Below are 20,297 nucleotides of genomic sequence, written 5' to 3' on the forward strand. Positions count from 1 at the left end.
CCGAACTTTCAGAATTACTTTGAGGTCAATTATCTTGAAATGGAATTGTTTTTCCCACAATAATTAGCATGCATCTGTTTGTTTTTTCTCTCCACCCTTCTTTTTCTCCTTGTCCCAGCAGCTTGTCCAATCACTCAGTTGTTGATTAGATTGGAGCGGCCACAACCCCAGTCAGGCACGGGCCGCATCACAAATCCAGCGCTCCACTGTCTTTTTTTTCTGTCTTTTTGTCATCTGGCATTTTATGTCAATATTGGGATTCTGCCACGGAGCGAAATTGAAACTGTAACTGTCAGAGAATGTTAATGATGCTATTCTCCATTTCTGCACCCCTCCATCAACACCCCCCCCCCCCCCCCATGCCCGTCTCTATCTGGAGCCACAGTGAGGAAGGAGAATAGAAATCAAATCAAATGGCAGGTTATTCACTATGAAATTAAATTGGAAAACAGTCACATTGTTTCCAGCCATATTGTTTAATATCAGTGAACGCTCTCTGGGTGCTTCCACATTATATTCCCCATACCAATATGTTGAAATGGAATTGCTGAGATAAAAGTGAACTGTTGTATCTCATTTAATGGTAATGCAGGCAGTCAGAGAGAGAGAGAGCAAGAGAGAGATGAATGGCTTTCACTGTTCAATGTTGGTGCAGTTGATTGCAAAGTAGATTTGAATAGTGTGCTATAATGATTTAATTTATTTTTAGCATTCAGATTCCTACAGTCTAATATCATAAGACAGACTGCAGATAAACCACAAATACACTGTTAGTGTACACGACAGGCAAAAATAGGAATTAGGCACAACATATGTAAGTTCAAAGTCAAGTGTAGAGTGGATTACTGTAAATAACTAGCTGGATGAATATAATAGTGTGAGTAGATTCATTGATTAGCTGGCCAACAGAAAATGAATGGACAATATTTCTTTGAAATCATTTACTGGATAAAATATTGATAATAGATGTAATGTTGCAGTCATTTCATTATTATTTTTTTCTTGGGTTTGCATATATCTTCAGGCGGCAAACTCCAGCTTACGTAAAGTAAAACCAATGAGGAAGTTCCTTAAACTTGCATTCTTTCTAATGTAAAATAGATCATAAAGCAGCGTATGCTTAAGGGCGTGGCTACCTTGTGATTGACAGGTCACTACCACAGTTTGTCCAGTCTGGGTGTTGTCTGTGTTTTCATCTTACAACTTCAAGTTAATTGTAACATTTTGGTCGCTTAAAAATGTCTGATTTAACATTCAGTTGTACTTAGCTCCACCCTTTCATGTCACTTTGGGTTCCTAAAAACAAGATGGCGACGGTTTAAATGCCAAACTCGAGGCTTCAAAACGGAAATTTTAAATCCAATGGATGATGTCACAGTACATCTACTTCTCATATACCGTTGATAATTTTCTTCATATATCTTAAGTTTAAAAGTGGAACAAGATAATACAGAAAACATTTAAGTATACCGTCGGACAGTATGGAATAAGACAATTTAAATAAACTTAAAGCTGTTAGCTAAATGGAAACAAAACGTGAAAACTGGATGGTTTGTGGTTAATTGAATATGAGAGTATCTGTTATTCGCAGCCTTTAAAATGTCTCATATACACTATTGTGACCTTCGGTACTGTAATACTAAATAAATGGAGGTGAAAATCAAAAATTTGCATTGTTCTTAACTTCCTAATCTAAATGAACAGACTGCGCTGTGTTCGGTGGAACCATCTCAGGTCAAGAAAATTAGGTTTCGAGGTCAGAAAAGAAACTTTGCATCGCATCATTTCTCTTCATTAAGGGAAATGATGCCGAGCACAAACTTGATGAAAAATAGTCTGGAAGCAGCTTCCCGTATTCTGCCACCAGAATACCAACAGCCTGCAGAGGAAAACTCATTTCAATTTTGACTTGAGAACACATTTCTTATTTCCCCCCGAAAGTTATTAAAGTGGCACCAGGAGGAGGTGTCTGAAGGTCAAGATGAAAAAAACCCTGGAGAGGGAGATTGAGCGGGGTAGAGAGATGACGGAAACAGAGGCAGAGGGATAATGACAGAGATTGAGAAAGAAAGAGAAAGAAAATGAGAGGAGTAAAAAAAAAAAAAAGAAGACTAAGAGAGAGAAAAACAGGAGGAAACGGAGAGAGGCTGAAGGGAATGGACTTCTCTGCTCACTCCTCCACCACTCACCCATGTCCACTTCCTTTTTTAATAGATTTCTAGCATGGCCTCCTCCTCCTCCTCCTCCTCCTCCAGCAAGTCTGTAGCAGCTCAGTAGATTAAAATGATAACCAACAGTAATGAGGTCCTACAGGACTGCGGTTGCATGACTAATCGAAGGGCAAAATGTACAGAAAGGTTCAGGAGCGAGGCTTCAAAGGCCGACATGACGCTGGGTAATATACAGATTAAGCAGACGGGTGGGTTATGGGGGGTTGAATCATGATGATGCGGCATAAACCTGCTCACAAGAGAGGAGGGTGTGTTGGTGTATATATATATATCATCTGAAGTGCCATTTCAAACAGGCTTTCCCCAGCAGTGCATTCAGAGCAGTGACATGCGCTGCAGAGCCAATTCATTATCAGATCAGCGGACGTGATTCTCAAACTACTGTTCGCTGCTTTCATCTCCTCTATGGAAAATACAGAAATGTTGAGCTATTTGGTTTGCAAATGAGCTTTAGCCTTGAACCATTAAGGAACCACAGCTTTTAGTATATTACATACATACTGCCTGAATGTCACTCAGGATAAAACTGCAGCATTGCCAAAACTATCTATCAAAGTTTTTAGACGCCTGTTCAGAATGCAGAGGGTTAATAATAATCTACCACATAGTTTTTCTAGTAGTTGAAGCCTGTCGAAATGACTCGTAATTAAGTCGATTTGCAACACAATCAAAGTTGTAAAGTTACCACTAATTCATACCTGACAGCTCCTGAAGTACACACGCGTCGCCGCCCATTCGCCACCACTGTGTTTTCTTTGTTATCTTTTCAAGCAGCAATTACGTAAAGGAAAACAAAAAATTCACTGGCACCTGCCTCCAGGCATTTTGTGACAGGCTGCAGTTAAAGAGCCTTCAGCCTGACAGCGGCGTGCTAGCAGGCAGTTTCAGCCAATGTGTTTGAGTCACTAAAACACAGTTGTAAACACACGGACATTGTGTTCAGACAGTGGTGACATGCTGAATGAAGAAATTTCAGTTTAGATTATGGATTTTTGTCTGCTTTCGGATCTCTGATTCAGTATTTGATGTTAGAATATGCATCTAGACATCTAAGTGGAATAAAAGCCACTACTATTCCTCTGCAGTCAGACCTCCCTATCTCTTCCTCCCTTCCTCCCTGCATCGCTCCCTCCAACTGGGCATGAACTGTCAAACCCCCCTTCAGCTTGGCATTTGTAAAGCAGCCCTACCTTCTTGACGTAGCCCTGGATGAGCTCTGGGGTGGGCACCTGCTCGGCAGACAGACACTCTTCCAGCTGCAGTTTGTACGATGGGCAGACAGGCTGGCTCCTCTCCACCCTGCAAGCACCACAGTGGGGGGGGGAGAGAGGGGAGAGAGGACAATGAGTGTCAGCCTCTCAGCCAGCATGCTGGGCAACATGACACATGAGGGTACCCATGGGCTCACACACATGCAAACCTGACATTCACAAACAATTTAATAAAATACAAAATTACAACCGTAAAACATCCTCAAACATGGTTCTATTCACAGGCCCCGGCATCAAATCTATAATACAAAAATAACCCTCCCATCAACAAATTACGCTGCATCAAGAGGCTTTGTTAACGCGCCTTCATCCCTCCCCGCTGAGGCCGTATTTGTCAGCGGGGAGAATCTATTTATATGGTGTTGCATTTTTCCCATTCTGTCCTCTGGAGGAAATCCCAGAGCCGGCCCTGAGAAGACTAACGCCCCGGCTTCCACCTCCCTGCTCCTCATCCTGTTGACAAAGGGGAAGAAGCCACACACACCCTTTTTTACTCAGCGTGATACAGAGTATTTGTGCAAGTACAGTATGTGTGTGTGTGTGTGTGTGTGTGTGTGTGTGTGTGTGTGTTTGTGTGTGCTCTGTGAGGGCTCTGGCTTTACACGGACACCTGATGTGAGGGAGGGTAAGAGATGCATGCGTGCAGGCTAGTAAGTGTGTTAGAGAGCCTCCTGGTACATGTGAAGACTCCCTCTGAGTGCACATACATGTCACTGTGTTTGTGTGTGTGTGTGTGTGTTGTTTGTGGCTTTGCCTGTGTGTGTGTGTCACAGTGATTTTTCTGTCAGCACCCCTCCCACCATGCAGATTGAGCTGTTTAATGTATTAATTATGAATAACATTTGGGAGATTAGGAGCAAATCAACAAATTAAAGGGATAGTTTATGGTAAATATGCTCATTTGCTGTCTTGTAACTGCCCAAGATGTAGTTTAAGGCATAACTCCCCTCTTTACATTTTGATTATTGTATGTATTAAACAAAGAGGATGTCAAACAATCAGTCAAGTTTAATTTATATATCAGCTTTCAAGCAGATCAAATGTATTTCAAAGTGCTTTAAAATGAAAATGGAGAGAAGATGAAGAGGAAATATAAAAAGTAATAAACAACACTGAATAAATTCATTATGATATAAAAGCAAAATGTTATTAAAGTGAAATTAGAGAAAATTGAATAATAAATAAAATACGTTTAAATACTAAAACCATATAGCATAAAAATGCATTTCAGACTAAATAATAAGCATAATGTAAAAAAATATAATGATTATATAACACTCCAAAAAAAAGCCAGACTGAATAGATGGGTTTTTAGTTCCTTTTTAAAAACATCAATATTTTCAGCTACTCTCGGATCCATTGGAAGGCTGTTTCAACGATTAGTGCATAATGGCTAAAAGCATCGTCAACAAATGTTTTTGTTCTGCTTTGTGGAAGAAGAGGATCTGAGGGGCCGTACTGGTTCAATACCTAAAACATTTTGAGAAAGTAGTGCCTTATAAACTAATTATTATTATTATATTCCTTTATTGATCCCCATGGGGGAAATTAAATTAACTTTAAAACCAATACAAAGAGGATAACCAGTGTTAAGATCTTAAAATCAGCATAATATTTGATCTTCTTTTGGTCAAAGATTGGGAAGCAACTTTTTGTATTTCTTGGAAGACCAGAAATGAAAATCTTACGACGTTAGCCTGCTAGTTATAAAAGCGTAAGTCATCATCTGGGTTACTCATGGCCTGTGGGCAGAGATTGGCTAGCTTTACCCCCTGTTTCCAGTCTTTATGCTAAGCTAAGCTAACCAGCTGTTTGGCTCCAGATTTTCATACTTATAGCATACAGATATGTAAGTATATCTTCACATTTAAGTCTCAGCAGGAAAGCAATAAAAAAGTCTATTTACTATTCCTACAATCTGATTTTACTGAAAAAACACTGTCATGTAACTGTATTTGTCCTTTTATCTTATGCTATTGTTGTTTCATGAAATGAATGCAAATTAAAGGGCCACGCCAGCTATTTAGTATTGTACATGCATAAAGAAAGGGAATTTGCAAAAAACAGTTTTAAAAAGGAACTGTTTAAATCTGTGACTTTTAGTCCCTACAGTGGGATGGGTCAAGATCCAAAAACACTGGATCCTACACTTCCCATAATGCAGCTTAATAGCCTATTTTTCGTAAAATACAGTTTGCATTAGAGACTCCAAGCGCAAGTTGAAAAACTTGGGTGACAAAGCTCCTTCCAGAGCAACAGAACACTGTTTCCACAGACTGTATAATACTACCTGTTACTAGAAAATTCACTTTGACATATAGAGTTTGAGGAGGGCCCCTGTAAAGTGTTCTAAAGCTGCCAGATGTTTTTATACACAAAGATACACGACTCTCCTATTATTATATTCTCAGGAAACCAGAGAGCAATATAAGCTTCTTTATTTTCTCCAAGCGTTTGCTTGATGAGCCTCACCTGCTTTTCCTTTTCTCCACTGTCAAAAAAAGAGCCTATATTTCACTTTACATGTCCTTTTCCTGTCTGTATAAATGTTGCTAATCTGAATCTTCATAGGCTTTGTAGAGCAAAAGCACCCGTGTGTTTTTCCCACATGAATCAGAGTCACCACGTTATCGCTGAAAACGCCAGCCTAAGTCTTTCTGTTAGACTTCACGGCACAACCAATGGCCCTCACTTATGTCATCCATCCCCCCCACCCCCCAAAACAAAACAAGAAAAACACAGTCACCACACTTCCTCTCCACTGTCACTGACACCCGTTGCTTTGCGTCTGTATCGCTGTCGCAGCACACAGCGGAGCAGAAAACTGGGCCGACTGACTCGTTAAGTACAAACTTCACACGCTCTGTGAAAGATTCATTACGACGAGCCGAGAGGCGCCTCTGGTTTCTTTTTCCGCGGCGTCATAACATCCAAAGCAGCGACGGCAGAAGCCTGGTGGCTCTGTCAAGAAAAAAGGTAGATGTTTCCCCCGTGGGGTTGCGACATAGATCACAACCAACCGGCTCGGAGCCCCAGGCGCAACTTCAGGGAACGAAACAGAGATGTAGACAGCCGGTAGTGGAGTGTAGTTAAGTGCAAACCATTTGCTGTTTTTCCTTTCTTACATTCGGAATCATTATACCCGCACTATAGGCCTTACATAACATGTTTTGGCAGAACTGCACTGAGAAGTATTAAGGTGCCCCGGCATGCTGCAAGTTAAGAGGCAGCTTAAAAGGATGGAATGAGAAGCCCTTCATAGTGCTAAGAAAATATTTTGGAGAGGAAATAAAACTTTGAATCATTGAGAATCTATCAGCAAAATCAAAATGACTCGGTGCTTCTGAAATGCGTTGCGGCGACGAGGTGTCACTTCTCTTTAAGCGGTGAATGACTCATTTTGGAATCCAATTCTGAATGGGAAGAGCATCGAGGGAGGGAGAAAGAGAGAGGTGTGTGTGAGAACAACAATTCAAACGGTGCACTCGGTCCTGGAGGGAGGCCTCGGGTTTAAAAATAGCAGCTGCATCACCTGCAGTCCATCTTCTCAGTGTGAAACCATGACTTTTTCATGCAGCGTGCAGCACCGGCTGTCAGCCTCTGAGGTCTCGTGTGGTTAGATGGGTGTCAAATGCCTGCCTGCCTGCCCGCTCGCCCACCTACCCAGAGAGCTCCCCTCCTGGGCGAACACACCTGCTAAACCCCCCCCCTCCTCTCTCCCTCCCTCTCCCTTTTCAGATGGGTCACGCGCTTTGTTTCGCCACACAACATCTTGTGTGTCGGACTAATCGCTCCCACCGGACCCGAACATTCACATGGTAACTAATTGCGAATTACCTGTTAATGGCTCGCTTTGGGATTTGTTTTTAGCAGTGTAGTGGCTGCATCATTTGTTAATGTGCGGTTTCCAATTACGCGGTGTTCACCGGGGTATGAAAAGGGATTGTGTTGACATATTATTGTTTTTTTCAGAGGAAGTCCAACTGTAAAAAAAGAACCCATCCACAACTAGTTTAGTCTTTGTTTGTTTAAAATGGAAACCTTCTCAGAACACTGAACTAGATTTCACCTTCTTTTTTAATTATCGGTTGGCTCCATTTGCAGCACAAGTGCTACTTTTTTTGGCGTTTCGGTAAATTGAATTTTCTTTATTTTATTTGTCCGCTAAGCCATGGTCACTATCACCACTCTTTCCAACTATCAGGGATGATAGTGAGACAACAATAACCAAGGCCAAGAGTCTGATGCACATGGGGATGGCATTCGTTTAGCAGTTTATTTGTATTTGATCCTAAACCAAAGTACTGAACAAAAACAACATTTTGACCTGATGATGATGCAGGATGAAAAGTAAAGGGATTACCAAAGTTATCTGAATACATCACCTGGAAAATTGTGAATATCTGTAAAAAATGTTTTGCCAATCCATATATTAGATGTATTTCAATGAATAAGTAAAAACGTTGACCCGGTGGTGGCTCTAGATTTATCCTTCAGGGACCTTTTGAATATTTTTCAGCAATTTAACAGCAATCAATGCAGTAGTTGCAAAGATATTGCACTCAAAATCTAAAAATGTGTCTGCCTCATTGCCTGAGACGATATCAAATTGCACTAAAGTTTATTGTAAAATATTTTTTGGAACGCAGTCGTATTTATGAGATGTCAATCTTTCCCCACCCATTACATTGTCAAAGTGCTTGTTCTCGCTTCTCGCTCTTCGCTTCGTGCCTCCACCCCCCAACCCCATGGGCCCCAGTGCAACCTCTCTGCCTGCTCTGTCTATATTTACATACAGGCAGAGATTCCTTGCTTTATAGATAAATGCCACTTGTTTGAGAAAATAGCTTGAGAGGAGTCGAATGGCAATTACTGTACAGCAGAAGCTTCTCTCACGCTCCAGAAACAAACCACTTTCACACCGAAGTCAGTGAATGTGAGAAAAAAACAATTGTGAATTCACTCCTTCAGAGCCGTGTCAGACCTCCATCACCCACTGCGCCGATCTATCGCTATGACGACACAGTCGGAGCAACTGAACCCGTGTTTAGCACTCTGTGGATGTGGAGGCTTTAATAATAGAGCATGCTTCTCCTAATGTCACATTTTCACGCGTTTGTGAATAATTTCACCGGAGCAAATCCCCTCTAATGGTTTTTTTTTGTAGGTACCTCTTTATTTTTCCTCCTTCTCCATCTCCCTCTCACGCTTTCCACCCTTCTCCTCCCTCCCTCTCACTCTCTCACCCTCTCTCTCTCGCTCTCTCTCTGCCTGAGCACGCCGGAGCTCCTTGCAATTACCCAATAATGATGAATATATCCCATCAGACATTGCCTGCTGAACTGTAACCCTATTCCATCGCAATCAAATTGAACACTGGGAAATTTGACAGTTGACATTTTAAATTTCCAAACGGTCCAATCCATTCTTTCTGCATTGCAGGTTTTCTTTTTCTTCTTCTTTCCCCACAGCAGGTTGTATCAGCGGAGGGGGGTTGTTGCTGCAGGTGACAAATTGCTTTCCAGGGTTCCTAAAGTTATAAGCCACTTAACCAGACATGCCATTCAGGTGACAGTGTCTTAACATTTACAGATGACACAGCGCTGTATGTACACAGCCTCTGTGTACTTCCTGGCTGTGCTCTTGGTTCCTGCAGCGTCACCTCCATCATGTTATATGCCTTGTTGGCTGAGCCTTTCACACTGGGGCTAATGCTGTAGAGTCCTGACTGGGATTGTGTCCTCAGACATACTGTGCATGCTAAATAAAGACGCTTACACAGCTGCTGTACAACAGTCAGCCCCTCCACCGTGACTTTCCCTTTATTGGCGTTGCAGTCGCAAAAAAACCCCCAAACTGTTCGTTTTGGAGCGGCGGATGAATGGCTGCTCGCTGTCATGCTTTTTCAGTCCCATTCACTGTATTCCCCCATATCCCCCCCACCCTCTGTCTTCTTCTTCTTTTTGGTCTGACAGCAAAAGGGAACTGGAGAAAAGATGCTCTGCTTTTTTTGGGGGGTTTCTCTTATTCCTCCTCCCTCGCTTTCCCCCAGTGGAGGTTTGGATTCCCCTGGGCTGCTGCTGATTTGATCAACTGTCTCCACGGTGACAGACGCTGGAGATAAAGCTCGGGCCCTGCCTTCGTACGGGGCCATCAAAGGATGGTAGACTCCTCTGCCCTTTTCACTCAATCTCTCTCTCTCTCTCTCTCTCTCTTTTTTTTGTTATCCCATTCAGCCTCCTTCGGTCTTCTTCTTTCTACTTCTTCACACTCCAGCTGGGATTTTCTTTTACTTTCTCTCTCCCCCCGTCATGGTGTTTTGTTTTTTTCTCTCCACAGCAAGGCAAGCATGTCTCCTTTCTTTCTTTCTTTCTTTTTTTAAAGAGAGATGCAGACCATTCAGCTGCAGCCTTTTCATACAGAATCAATATTCTTGTTGTCCAGTTTTGCAGCAGAGAGGAGCTGCTGAACTGAATGTCTGGACATGCCGAAAGTGAACCTGAGGTGTTCTACACAACAGCATGGGAGGTGATTACTAATAGCCTCAATCTGCAGGAAGGCAGGGCAGATAAGGTGCCATGCATTTTAACTCTGTGACCTTCTTAAACGTGGCTCGTTGCCATGTTCTAACCCCACAATAGGTGCCCTAAAGTTTCCTGTTTTTATGGGCATTTTGAGTTATTTCCACCCCCCAGGGTTCCAAAAGTATTAATCATGTTCATTTTATGAACAGACAATGGTAAGTGACTGGCAGTTGCAAGGCTTTGATGGGCTTGAAACACTCCTGGTTGAATCATCAGTATAAATGATAAGCAACTGAGTTATAAAATATCAAGTTTTTGAATAAAAAGTAAGTTTTCCAGTAAAAAACATCCAGTTGTGTTGTTACGTGCGCCACGAAGCTGAAAAAACATTTAACATTTTAAATCCTTTCACGTTCATATTCTGGGTCAACTAGGGATAAATTCAGCAATTATTGCCTCATATTTTGCCCAAATGTAATGATAAAGCTGAATTTGTGTTCGACTTTGGATCTCATCACCTTTCAGCAATCAACGTGGGCGTCTTTTGACAACGATCACAATTGTTTCCCAACCTTAACAATGTCATTTTAGTGTCTTCAACTTAACCACAGAAGTGATGGTGACGAATACAGTTATTTGTTTTGAAGGAACTTAAAATAAGTCTGTTTTTGTGGTTTAGATAAAAGGACTTGATGTCATGGAAACATAGTTGGGGACACAAAGACACCTCAGATAAGAAAGCTCTGGTTGTGAGGAGTAAGGATGTTGTGCAACAAGTTTTTTTAAACATAATCTTTTTCCTCTCAGAGACTTCCGTTTCTTCCTGTCGCTGTCAGGTGATTGACAGTAAGCCTGGCATATAGTTGCACCTTACACGGCACCACTCTGGCGAAATTACAGTCAAAAAAAGATAAAACAGAAAGTTGGACAAACCCAAATTAAGTTGTCAAGTTTGCTGTGATGAATTATCTCATGCTAGGGAGGGTTGTTTCTCACGCTGTACGAAAAGAAAAAAGCAGTGTATGTTTTTTGTTTTTCTGAAGGGAAGAGAAAAAAGTCCTGATATCTCCAACAAACACCAGCAGGGACGAGGGAAAGGACAGAGGCCTGTTAGACAGTTGGCACAAACTCGGAAACATTTTAGGAGAATTTCAATTATCATCAGCAGAGTTTTGCACAAACCAATTAAATGCTTCCTTTCTAATTTATAACTTTTTTATTGTATAACTCTTATCTTTTACGTTTTGGGATATTGCCTTCTGTTATTATAGTTCTCTCTTTTATTATTGAATCCTCACATTTTCTGTTTCAACTTAGCTCTCCTATGAGGTTAAAGAAGTTTCATCTAATTTTATAAATCCATCCTTTTCACCGATTTCCCCCGGTCATTCTCCTTCTCCCTTATGAATCGCTTCCATGATCTTCTATTCATTAATTTTTCTAAAAAACAACAACAAAAGCCTTGCACATTAAGTCCCCTTAGTTTTTATTTTGTGTTCTTTTTTCCCTACATGATCAGTCTATGGGTGCAGCAGAACTGTCGGGGCACAGCGGCTCTGATTATTACACTCCTTACTCTTGGTTGCTTGTAATATCGGGTATTGTTTGGTTTTTTTCGGCAGTTATTGTGCTGTCGCTGTGGGTGAGAGCGTTAGCTAAATGACTGAAATGTCAATGTAGATCAGTAGCAGAAGTGTTGTGTTTACGCTCAGCAGTGAGGAAATTACAGAAATGGTTTGTCAGCGTACGGGGATGAGTTTTGAGCCGCAAGGAATCCACGGCGGATTCTGCTCGAGAGCGGCAGAGTGATGAGATTTATGCTGAACCGTGTCATGCATTCACATAAAGCTACACACCGTATGCAACAAGAGTTACTGTATGAAGCTCATTGAATACTCCATAGAAAAAGGTTCAAGTACTGGGTCTCTAACCTCTTCAGAGAGGGGCAAAACACACACACACACACACACACACACACACACACACACACACACACACACACACACACACGCACATCCATGCCCTGCAGCCAGGGAACAGTGTTTTTGGTAAACAGGTCTGGATGTCTGCTGGACTTCGGAGCCAGACTTAGAAGCCACTGGGGCTTCAGCTGCCCGTCTGCAAGTCACTGCTGCCAGGGAAGAAAAAAAAATAGAAGAAAAAACTTCTCCTCGTAGCTTCAATCTTTTTGATTGTCATGTTTTTACTTGGACTGACTTTACAGTACGTGGTCTTGAATAAGATGATCAGGTTTCATGACCCCTGGGGCTGTCAGACCCATTCAAAACCGAGGGTTGGATTTCAACCAAAGCTTTTCCAGTTTTTTCTGCTAAAGTCTTTTTTTTTTTTTTTTTTTTTTTTTTTTTTAAGGATTCTGACCAGACAAAAAGCTATCTCCGCCCACCGCCGTCCATCACTCCCTCTACATGCCCTTCAGCCACCATTGGAGCAGCTCCCTGAGGGGCTCGGGTACAGGGCCGGAGGGCATGTGTAGAGGGGGGGGGGGTGGGGGGACTTTGGGCCATGCAGCCGGTTCTGGCCGGAGCACTGAAAGGTCTGGAGGTGGAGGATTGAGATTTTTGCTGACTCACGTCCAAAATCGGCTGCACCCGAGGACAGCTTGATGAGCCACAAACAGATGTTGTGAAGCTCTGGTGTCGATTCTGAAGCAACACCGAAAGGTTGAACGTCTGATAAGAAATGCAACACCAACCTCTAATAGTTTTTTTTTTTAGGTCATAGCCATCATGGAAATCTGTCTGCTTGCATGTATCCCACATTACTAATATAAATAAATATTTCTGAAACATAAAAAAGTAGCTATAAACATTAAATAAACCCTAATTTCACTTCCCAACTAGCCAGCACACCAATTTTTCATGTAACACATGCATGAAGATAAAGCAAAATCTGATTCCCATCAAGTGTTTTTCTGCATAATGACACCAATTTAGGTGCATTAGCAATCTCAAGATATTTTCTTAAGTGACTCTAATAGCTGCATTATTCTGTTATGAAAGAGGTCTTATTCTCAGGGGTGCAGCTAAAAAGTCTGAGGCCCCTGAAACATGATTTCCTCCGGGCCAGCCCCCCCGCCAATGTTGAGTAAAAAAACATTTATTTTAAAGGTCATGTGTGTAAAAAGAGCAAAACTTTTGCACTCCAGTAGGACTACGACAGGTGCGTAGAAGAATACCTTAGGTAGACAATATAGAACAAAAAACTTGCGTATAAATATATTTTAGTAACAACGTTTCGGTACGTAGACCTTTCCTTTCTTTTCTTTTCTAGGGACAGACTGTAGAAGAAAACCTATGCAAACTCCTAAAAATCCTGTCCTATACAAGCAAAGTATTGATCTTGGCATTACAGCCTTTCCATAATTTCTATAATTATCTTCTTTATGTGTTTTTTGATTGAAGACATTCCTCCTATATATTATGTATTATGTGTATGTTTTCATGTTGTTTGTAGGCTTTTAGTGCCACGATATGATATAAATTGATTCTTTATTTGTTGATGGTTCCGATTCGTGGAATCGTGGACTTAAAGAAGTTGTAAGCAACACATATTTTACTGTACTTTTTAACACTTCCACAAATTTACTTAAAAAATAATGTACTTATTTCTTACTTAAAAGTTTTCATAAATTTCTGTAAAAGACAAAAACAATCAGCGTTAGGTCCCAGTATTTACAGTTTACTGTATTTGACTGTAACATTACAGAAATACTAATACTGCTCATGCATACATTAATTCACTGGAGCCTTTAACAGCTAAATTGTCTGCAGAAGCTGTAGGTGGATGTCATTAGCGTAGGCTGGGTGGAAACTTAATGTTCGGTCCCCTTTGACCCTTGTTTCCCCTGTAAGATAATTACACATTTAATGGTCATAAATCACTCTCACGTGGCTCTTACCCGTCGTTGAGTCGGATCAGGATGGCCCGGTAGAGCTGGTGCTGTGGGCTGTTGGACTCTGGACCACAGGGGTGGATGAACGGGTGAACGGACGCCAGGACGAAGCCCTGCTGGTAGAGCTCCTGCAGCTGGCCGGGCAGCTCCCGCACCGACGAGAGACGCAGCGTGGACGTCCCGCCTGAGAGACACAAAACAGGGAGACAATGTGTGAGACAATTTGTATGTAGAATGACACAAATGCATTTTTGCTGGTTTTCTTTAGACACTTTTTTTTGCTGCTTTGTGCCATTTTTGACACTTTTCCTGAGTTTTCTTGTTCTTTGAGTGTCAGCCATGGTGACGGTCAATGCTCATGGTTATAATAAGATTATTTTTCAGTTTATTTCAAACAAATCACTGACAAATCTCCAAAGCAATCACTCCTGTTACAACAGAAGATTTTTCATCTACATGTAGAAACGGTACCAATCAATTTTAACTGGCAATCGTGAGTATTTTAATGGACATTTTCTGTCATGATGTCCTTCACCCTGTCGGCTTTTCTTCCCCTTTATCTCCCTCTACCTCCCTTTACTCCCGTCCTTTACATGGACCTTTCCAGACCTGGTCATTCCCCACCTGTCCATAAGATGCCCTCAGACTTTCCTGACTCCTGCCAATCACCTGATCCTGCTCTTCTTCTCTCTGCACACTGGACTTCATTGCTTCATTGCTTTTAAATATCCTTCTGCCCTTTTAATTCAGTGTTTAAATTTTGGTTTTCTTCCCTTTTGACATTTAAAAAAATGTCGGTTGTTGTTCCAGACTTCATGCAGCTCAGCAAGAAATATCCAGCGTTTACAGTTTCAGGTGACTCTAAAGTAAACTGATCAAAGGAAAGCACACAAAAAAAATAATTGTTCCCCTGCAGTAATTTGTATCTGGACTATTTCTGTCACACTAAGCAAATTATGTAAATGACAGACCTTTTTCACAGCAGTTAGCCTCTTTTTTGATTTCTTCCTTTTAATTTATGTGTGTGGATTCTATTACTTTAGAAATGTTCCGGTACAGATAGACATGTGCCCAACAGCGCAACAGAGCTGAAGAACAAAAAAAAACAAAAAACTCACCACGTGAAGATTTGCAATTCAGATACCAACACTGATTTTAGAGTCAATCTCCGTTTGTTTTGGCAATTAGTATCACGCTTTTCGCTCCATCCCCTCAATCTGGGAGTTAATAAGAGTGACTCAAAATCCAATCAGAGCTGATTGCTATGGCTCCGTATTACGACAGCTCTTTAAAATTTGACACTTACTTTGATAACAGCTCAACTTAACTGTCACCAAACAGAGGACAGGGGCCTGACATTAATGAGCTGCAATCAGTGAACGGCCAGCTGTTTTTATAAGAAGAAAGCTAAAGCTCTGTCTCAGCTTTATTTACACTGAGCCCCCTTCCACACCTGAGGGATGTAAACCTGCAGCAGACAGCCGCTGGTGTCTTCCTGTTTCAGCGAGCAACCATGCTGTGTTACAACGAGCCCCACGCAACTTCTGTCAGGCAACAATCAGGATGTATGGTAATGAGTTCGGGAAGGTTGACATTGGTTCTGGTTCAGGTTCAGGAATGGGAGCAATTAGATTAGAAAATGGAGAGCTTGATAGCAGGAAGGAGAGGAGACTGGACAGGAAGGATGGAGGAAGAGAGGTTAAAAAAAAAAAGAGAGGAAGAGAGGGAAAGCTTGAGAGACCATGATCGAGACGGCGCTTGGCCCCGGATGCACGACGGCTGGGATCCCAGCAGTGTGCCGTACGAGGCGACATTTACTGCGGGCCAAACAGCTGGGGCGCGTGGGAGAGCGCCAACACAAAGAGCTGGATGCAAAACGAGAGACCAGGGAGGGGAGGGGAGGGGAGGGAGGGGAGGTCTGGTCGTCTGCACAAGCTGCCACAAGATGTGGGAAATGCCGCTATGGCTAATTAAGAGTCAATGAGACTACACAGAAGGAAACGTTCAGATTCATGGGAAAAAAGTCAAAGTACAGAAGTTCACTGGGAGGTCAGAGAGAGGGACTGGTGAGACGCTGCCAGCCAGCGCTCTGTGTGTTTGGTTTCAGGTGGAGTCAGCAACGCTAACATAACAGCAGTATTGTGTATGACAGGGCTGAAAAAGCGGCTTCCACGGTGTATTTGGATACAGATTACTCAATATTTGAAAACCCATAAACTGTAGCTACAATGCACTATATTATAATATCTATTTCTGATTGATTCTGGTGTGCCTCCAAAATCTGCAAAGCCCGAATGTAATTGGTAAGGACTCCCTCTTTTACTCTCTCATTGGAAATGTGAAAGAAATGTGGAATAATTCTCTTGTATAAATAAATAAACAAACGTAATGAGCTGTGGAAAACGGTTTATATGCCACACACACACACACACACACACACACACACACACACACACACACACACACACACACACACACACACACACACACACACACACACGCAGTTACTTTTCCCACCATACAAACACGAGGGCCTCAGGGGCCACACGGAGGTCAATCAGTCGTCACATTTTTAAACTCCTGACACCAAACTGCAGGCTCTCACTCGTGCCGAGTGTTGTTGCTTGTTTGATGGTCAATTCTTGTTAATGTGTGCGAAGCGGCTCTGCACAACATCCGCGTCATTTATTGCATTTGGCCGGCGCAAACAAAGCTGACAATCGCCTGCCTCCCTGTGACGGTAACGTGTGGCTCTACATATCGCAGTGAGTGATTTATTGAACTGCACATAAAGTGCTGCTAATGTATAATTCGACATGCTTTTCCATTGTCGATTGTTATGCATGTCTTTACATTCGCAGTGGCATTTCATGCATTATTTATCTAAGGAGCCATCCAAGTGTTTTATTGGACATGCACTTGGTATGATTGTGGATGTGCAATATGAATTTGAATTTGCTGTCTTGGAAGTGTAATTGTATGCACATCACTTACAGGCTGCTGGAAGCCAACATCAGACAGAGTATATTGATAGTCCAATATATTAAGATACATAATGTTTTGGATGTTTTTTTATGTCCAACGCTTTCTTAGTGTGTTAAGACTTATTAAAAAACAAATATCAGAGGTGGCATGATCATATATAAAGTCAATGCTGACACGTGTCTGCACACAAGCCGATGCAAAACCCTGGGCACAGATGCATCCAAGCAAAGGTAGAAATGTTCAGCTTGAGGTACAAAATTTCATTAATCCAACACTTTATTATTCCAAGTCATGAAAAAACAGAGATAAGGAGATGCCAGATCTGTCACCAGGCGGCAAACCTCAGAGTCTGAACAGTGAAGCCAAGGCAGAAGTGTCTTAAACGTGTATTATCTCTAATGGCCAGCAGGGGGCAACTCCTGAACAAGTCTGGTTGTATAGAAGTCTATGAGAAAATTACAATACTTCTCACTTGATTTATTACCTCAGTAAACATTGTAAACATGAGTTTATGGTCTCAATCTCTAGTTTCAAGTCTTCTTCAATACAGCATGATGTTCATTTAGTAAATGATGATCCATTTAGAGTCAAATAGACCATAAAGCAGGGGATGCTTTTAAGGCTGGCTACTTTGTTGTTGACAGGCCCCCGCAAGAGCCGTATAAGGCGTCTCTACGTCACTCCTTAGTAGTTCTTATTTGGTCACACTCTAATTGCAAAAAACTAAACAAGAAGGGGACGGTCATAATCCAAGATGGTGACAGCCAAAACACCAAACTGAAGGCTTCAAAACGACAGTCTACAAAACGACTGGATGATGTCATGACAATTACATCCACTTCCTATATACAATCTGTGTCGATTGCACGTTGAATCTTAAATCAACACGACAACTTCATCAATGCTACCAGTTCAGTTTCCAAGACTTTTACTTCAATGTCTTTTGAGCTGTTTTAAAAAAGTAAACATCAGGTTGCATCTCTTATCGGATTTCTGTCTTTTGAATATCTGTCATTGATTACAACTGTAATTCCCTCAGAATGAGATCATCATAATCCTTTTGCCTGAAGTCTGTCCCTTTACATCTAGTCAAACTGACATCCTCTGGAAGACAAATTAAACTAAAGCTCACATATGTGTGAGTTTAACCATTTCGTGCAGGTTGTGTAACACAATGACGTGGCGTGCCGACAGCGTGCTATCATACATAGTCAGGCCTGCAATAGAGAAGGAGTTTCTGGAACAAGCCTGGTAGCGCCAATCAGGAGGCAGCTCCTGTGATGTAGGTAGAGTGAGCTGATTCAGTTCGGATCCCACCTCTTCCTCCCGGGCACAAATCCAGAGGTTCATTGTGAAACCGCGAAACATGCAGGAGAGGAGGAAGTGGAGGAAGAAAAAATCATATCATATGCTGTCCCCTCCGGGTAAGCCAGTGCTTTGACTAAAAATACTCCTCCAAATTTCTCAATCACACTCTGTCCTACTGCGCCACAATGCAGGAGCTTTGGAAGTAAAAAGGCGTGGAGGAATTAACACAAAGAAATAGGCCGCCATCGCAAACCCCCCTCCACCCCGTCCTCTGCTCCTCCTCCCCCTTTCCCCCCCCCTTTCTCCCCCCTTTCTCCACCGCTGGCTGCCTTTAGAAATGGAATTAATCCTTCTGTGATCTGTGATTTTTGTTTTCTTCCCCCATCATTTCGGTGCGAAGTGAACACCCTGTCCTTTCCCCAGAGGGACGCTTCTTGCGTACGGGCACGGTTCACGAGGCGGTGGATATTAAATGGAAAATGAAACCGTCTTTGCTTGCTCCCTGATCCCCTTAGTTGAGATGAGTAAATAAGAAATGGTTTCAATTAGGCAGTGGTAACACAGCCGCTGGCGACTTCTTAAGTTGGTTTTAATCGCTGTGTGAGCTGATAATAATCTCATCCAGAGGCCTTTAAACACACAGGCTCTACATTTATTTATCAGAGTAAAAATTTTTTATCCTGCTGTCCCCAGAGCAAAGTGTGGGCCAGTGCGAAGTTCCTGTTGTAAGGATGTTTACTATGCCCTGAAATCGTGTTATCCAAGGAGAATCTCTTTGTGCGCGTGGATGAGAGCAAATTAGCTGCCGTATAACCGCTGTACGCAAGTGTCAGTGTTGATGTCTCATACTGCGAATATTTAGGCCTTTGAAGGAGTCTGTGGTCGATCACACAGGCAATCTGGTAAACCTTACATGGCAAACTGGCAGCCAATTACTCCACTCAGTCCTTTTGTTTACCCTGGAAGAAAATTCTCTCTGATATCAACAGAGAGGAGCCCTAAACCCACAGAAACAAATCGCTTCTTGACAAATAATGAGGGGAAAAAAAGGGAGCTTCTGGCTGACAACCAACAAATTGGTTTTTCTGGAAAATTGTGTTAGCGCAGAGCCGTCAAACAGACGCTCTGCCATTAAACGCAGACCAGGAAACACAAGTGTGTGTGTGTCTGCATGGATGTGTGAAGAGGGAGTGGCTTCAGGCTAATGGAAAGATCAGCTCACTGTACATGTTGGATGACAGGTCAGAGGTCAGAATAACTGTAATGCTTCTCTGAGTATCAATAGTAGAGTATCAATAGTAGAAAAAAAATGGGTGATGCAGCTCCCACAGATGAAATAAAGTCAAGAGCGTCCTCTTGACTTTAAAAACATCCACGGTGTGTTTCTTTGGCAATTTATTCATCAAATCAACATTTAGATTGAGGCACTGATTGCTCTGCGATGACGGTAATTTAGCATCCTCATTGACTAAACCATAGAAAGATAAATGGATTCCCAGCACCCTGAATCCCTCAAAGTAGATCCACTGCTCGGTTTTGTCTGTTGTCAGTACGGCTGACTTTCCAACCGGACGTAGTGACGGCTTGGACGCGGCAACATTGACAACATGGATTTGAAGGCGCAAATAACGCTAGTGAACTGGCCCTTAAGCCAAAATGGATTAGAGGTTCTTGAAGTGTAAACTCCATTGGCTGATGAAGACATTGAGATATGATCAAATCTGCAGACCAGCTACTAGATGAAGCTGTGCTAAGATTGTCTTAACAACAATCGGATTGAAGCACTCTATTATCAAATCTCAAAAATGTGAAAACGTCATCAAGAATGTGGTTGAGTAAATCCCAACATTAACTGAGAGAGTATTAAAGGATGACATGTCATTTATTTGAAAAATAACACAATTAAAGGAGGGAAGGGAATTAAAATCATCTTAATATTCTGTGGGGGAAGCAACACAGCCGGCCAGAATAATTTTTGGGGCATTGTCCGTTTCTGCAAACCACAGAATACGTTTCATATGGACATTTAAGACACCAAAAAAGTTTATCAGCCAAAAACGCACAA

At 42.0% G+C, this 20,297-nt stretch overlaps 1 protein-coding gene across 1 annotated transcript in view; it reads right to left on the reverse strand.

Moving 5' to 3' along the window:
• Positions 1 to 20,297, reverse strand: part of LOC129109941 (raftlin-like) — a 103,660-nt gene that overhangs the window by 42,719 nt on the left and 40,644 nt on the right. Inside the window, exons 3-4 of the mRNA XM_054622089.1 lie at positions 13,946 to 14,123; positions 3,422 to 3,530 (exon numbers count right to left, since the gene is read on the reverse strand). Of these exons, the coding sequence (XP_054478064.1) occupies positions 3,422 to 3,530; positions 13,946 to 14,123 (287 nt within the window). The remainder of the gene's footprint in view (positions 1 to 3,421; positions 3,531 to 13,945; positions 14,124 to 20,297) is intronic.

This window comes from Anoplopoma fimbria, chromosome 20 (genome assembly GCF_027596085.1).
Source record: "Anoplopoma fimbria isolate UVic2021 breed Golden Eagle Sablefish chromosome 20, Afim_UVic_2022, whole genome shotgun sequence".
NCBI lineage: Eukaryota > Metazoa > Chordata > Actinopteri > Perciformes > Anoplopomatidae > Anoplopoma > Anoplopoma fimbria.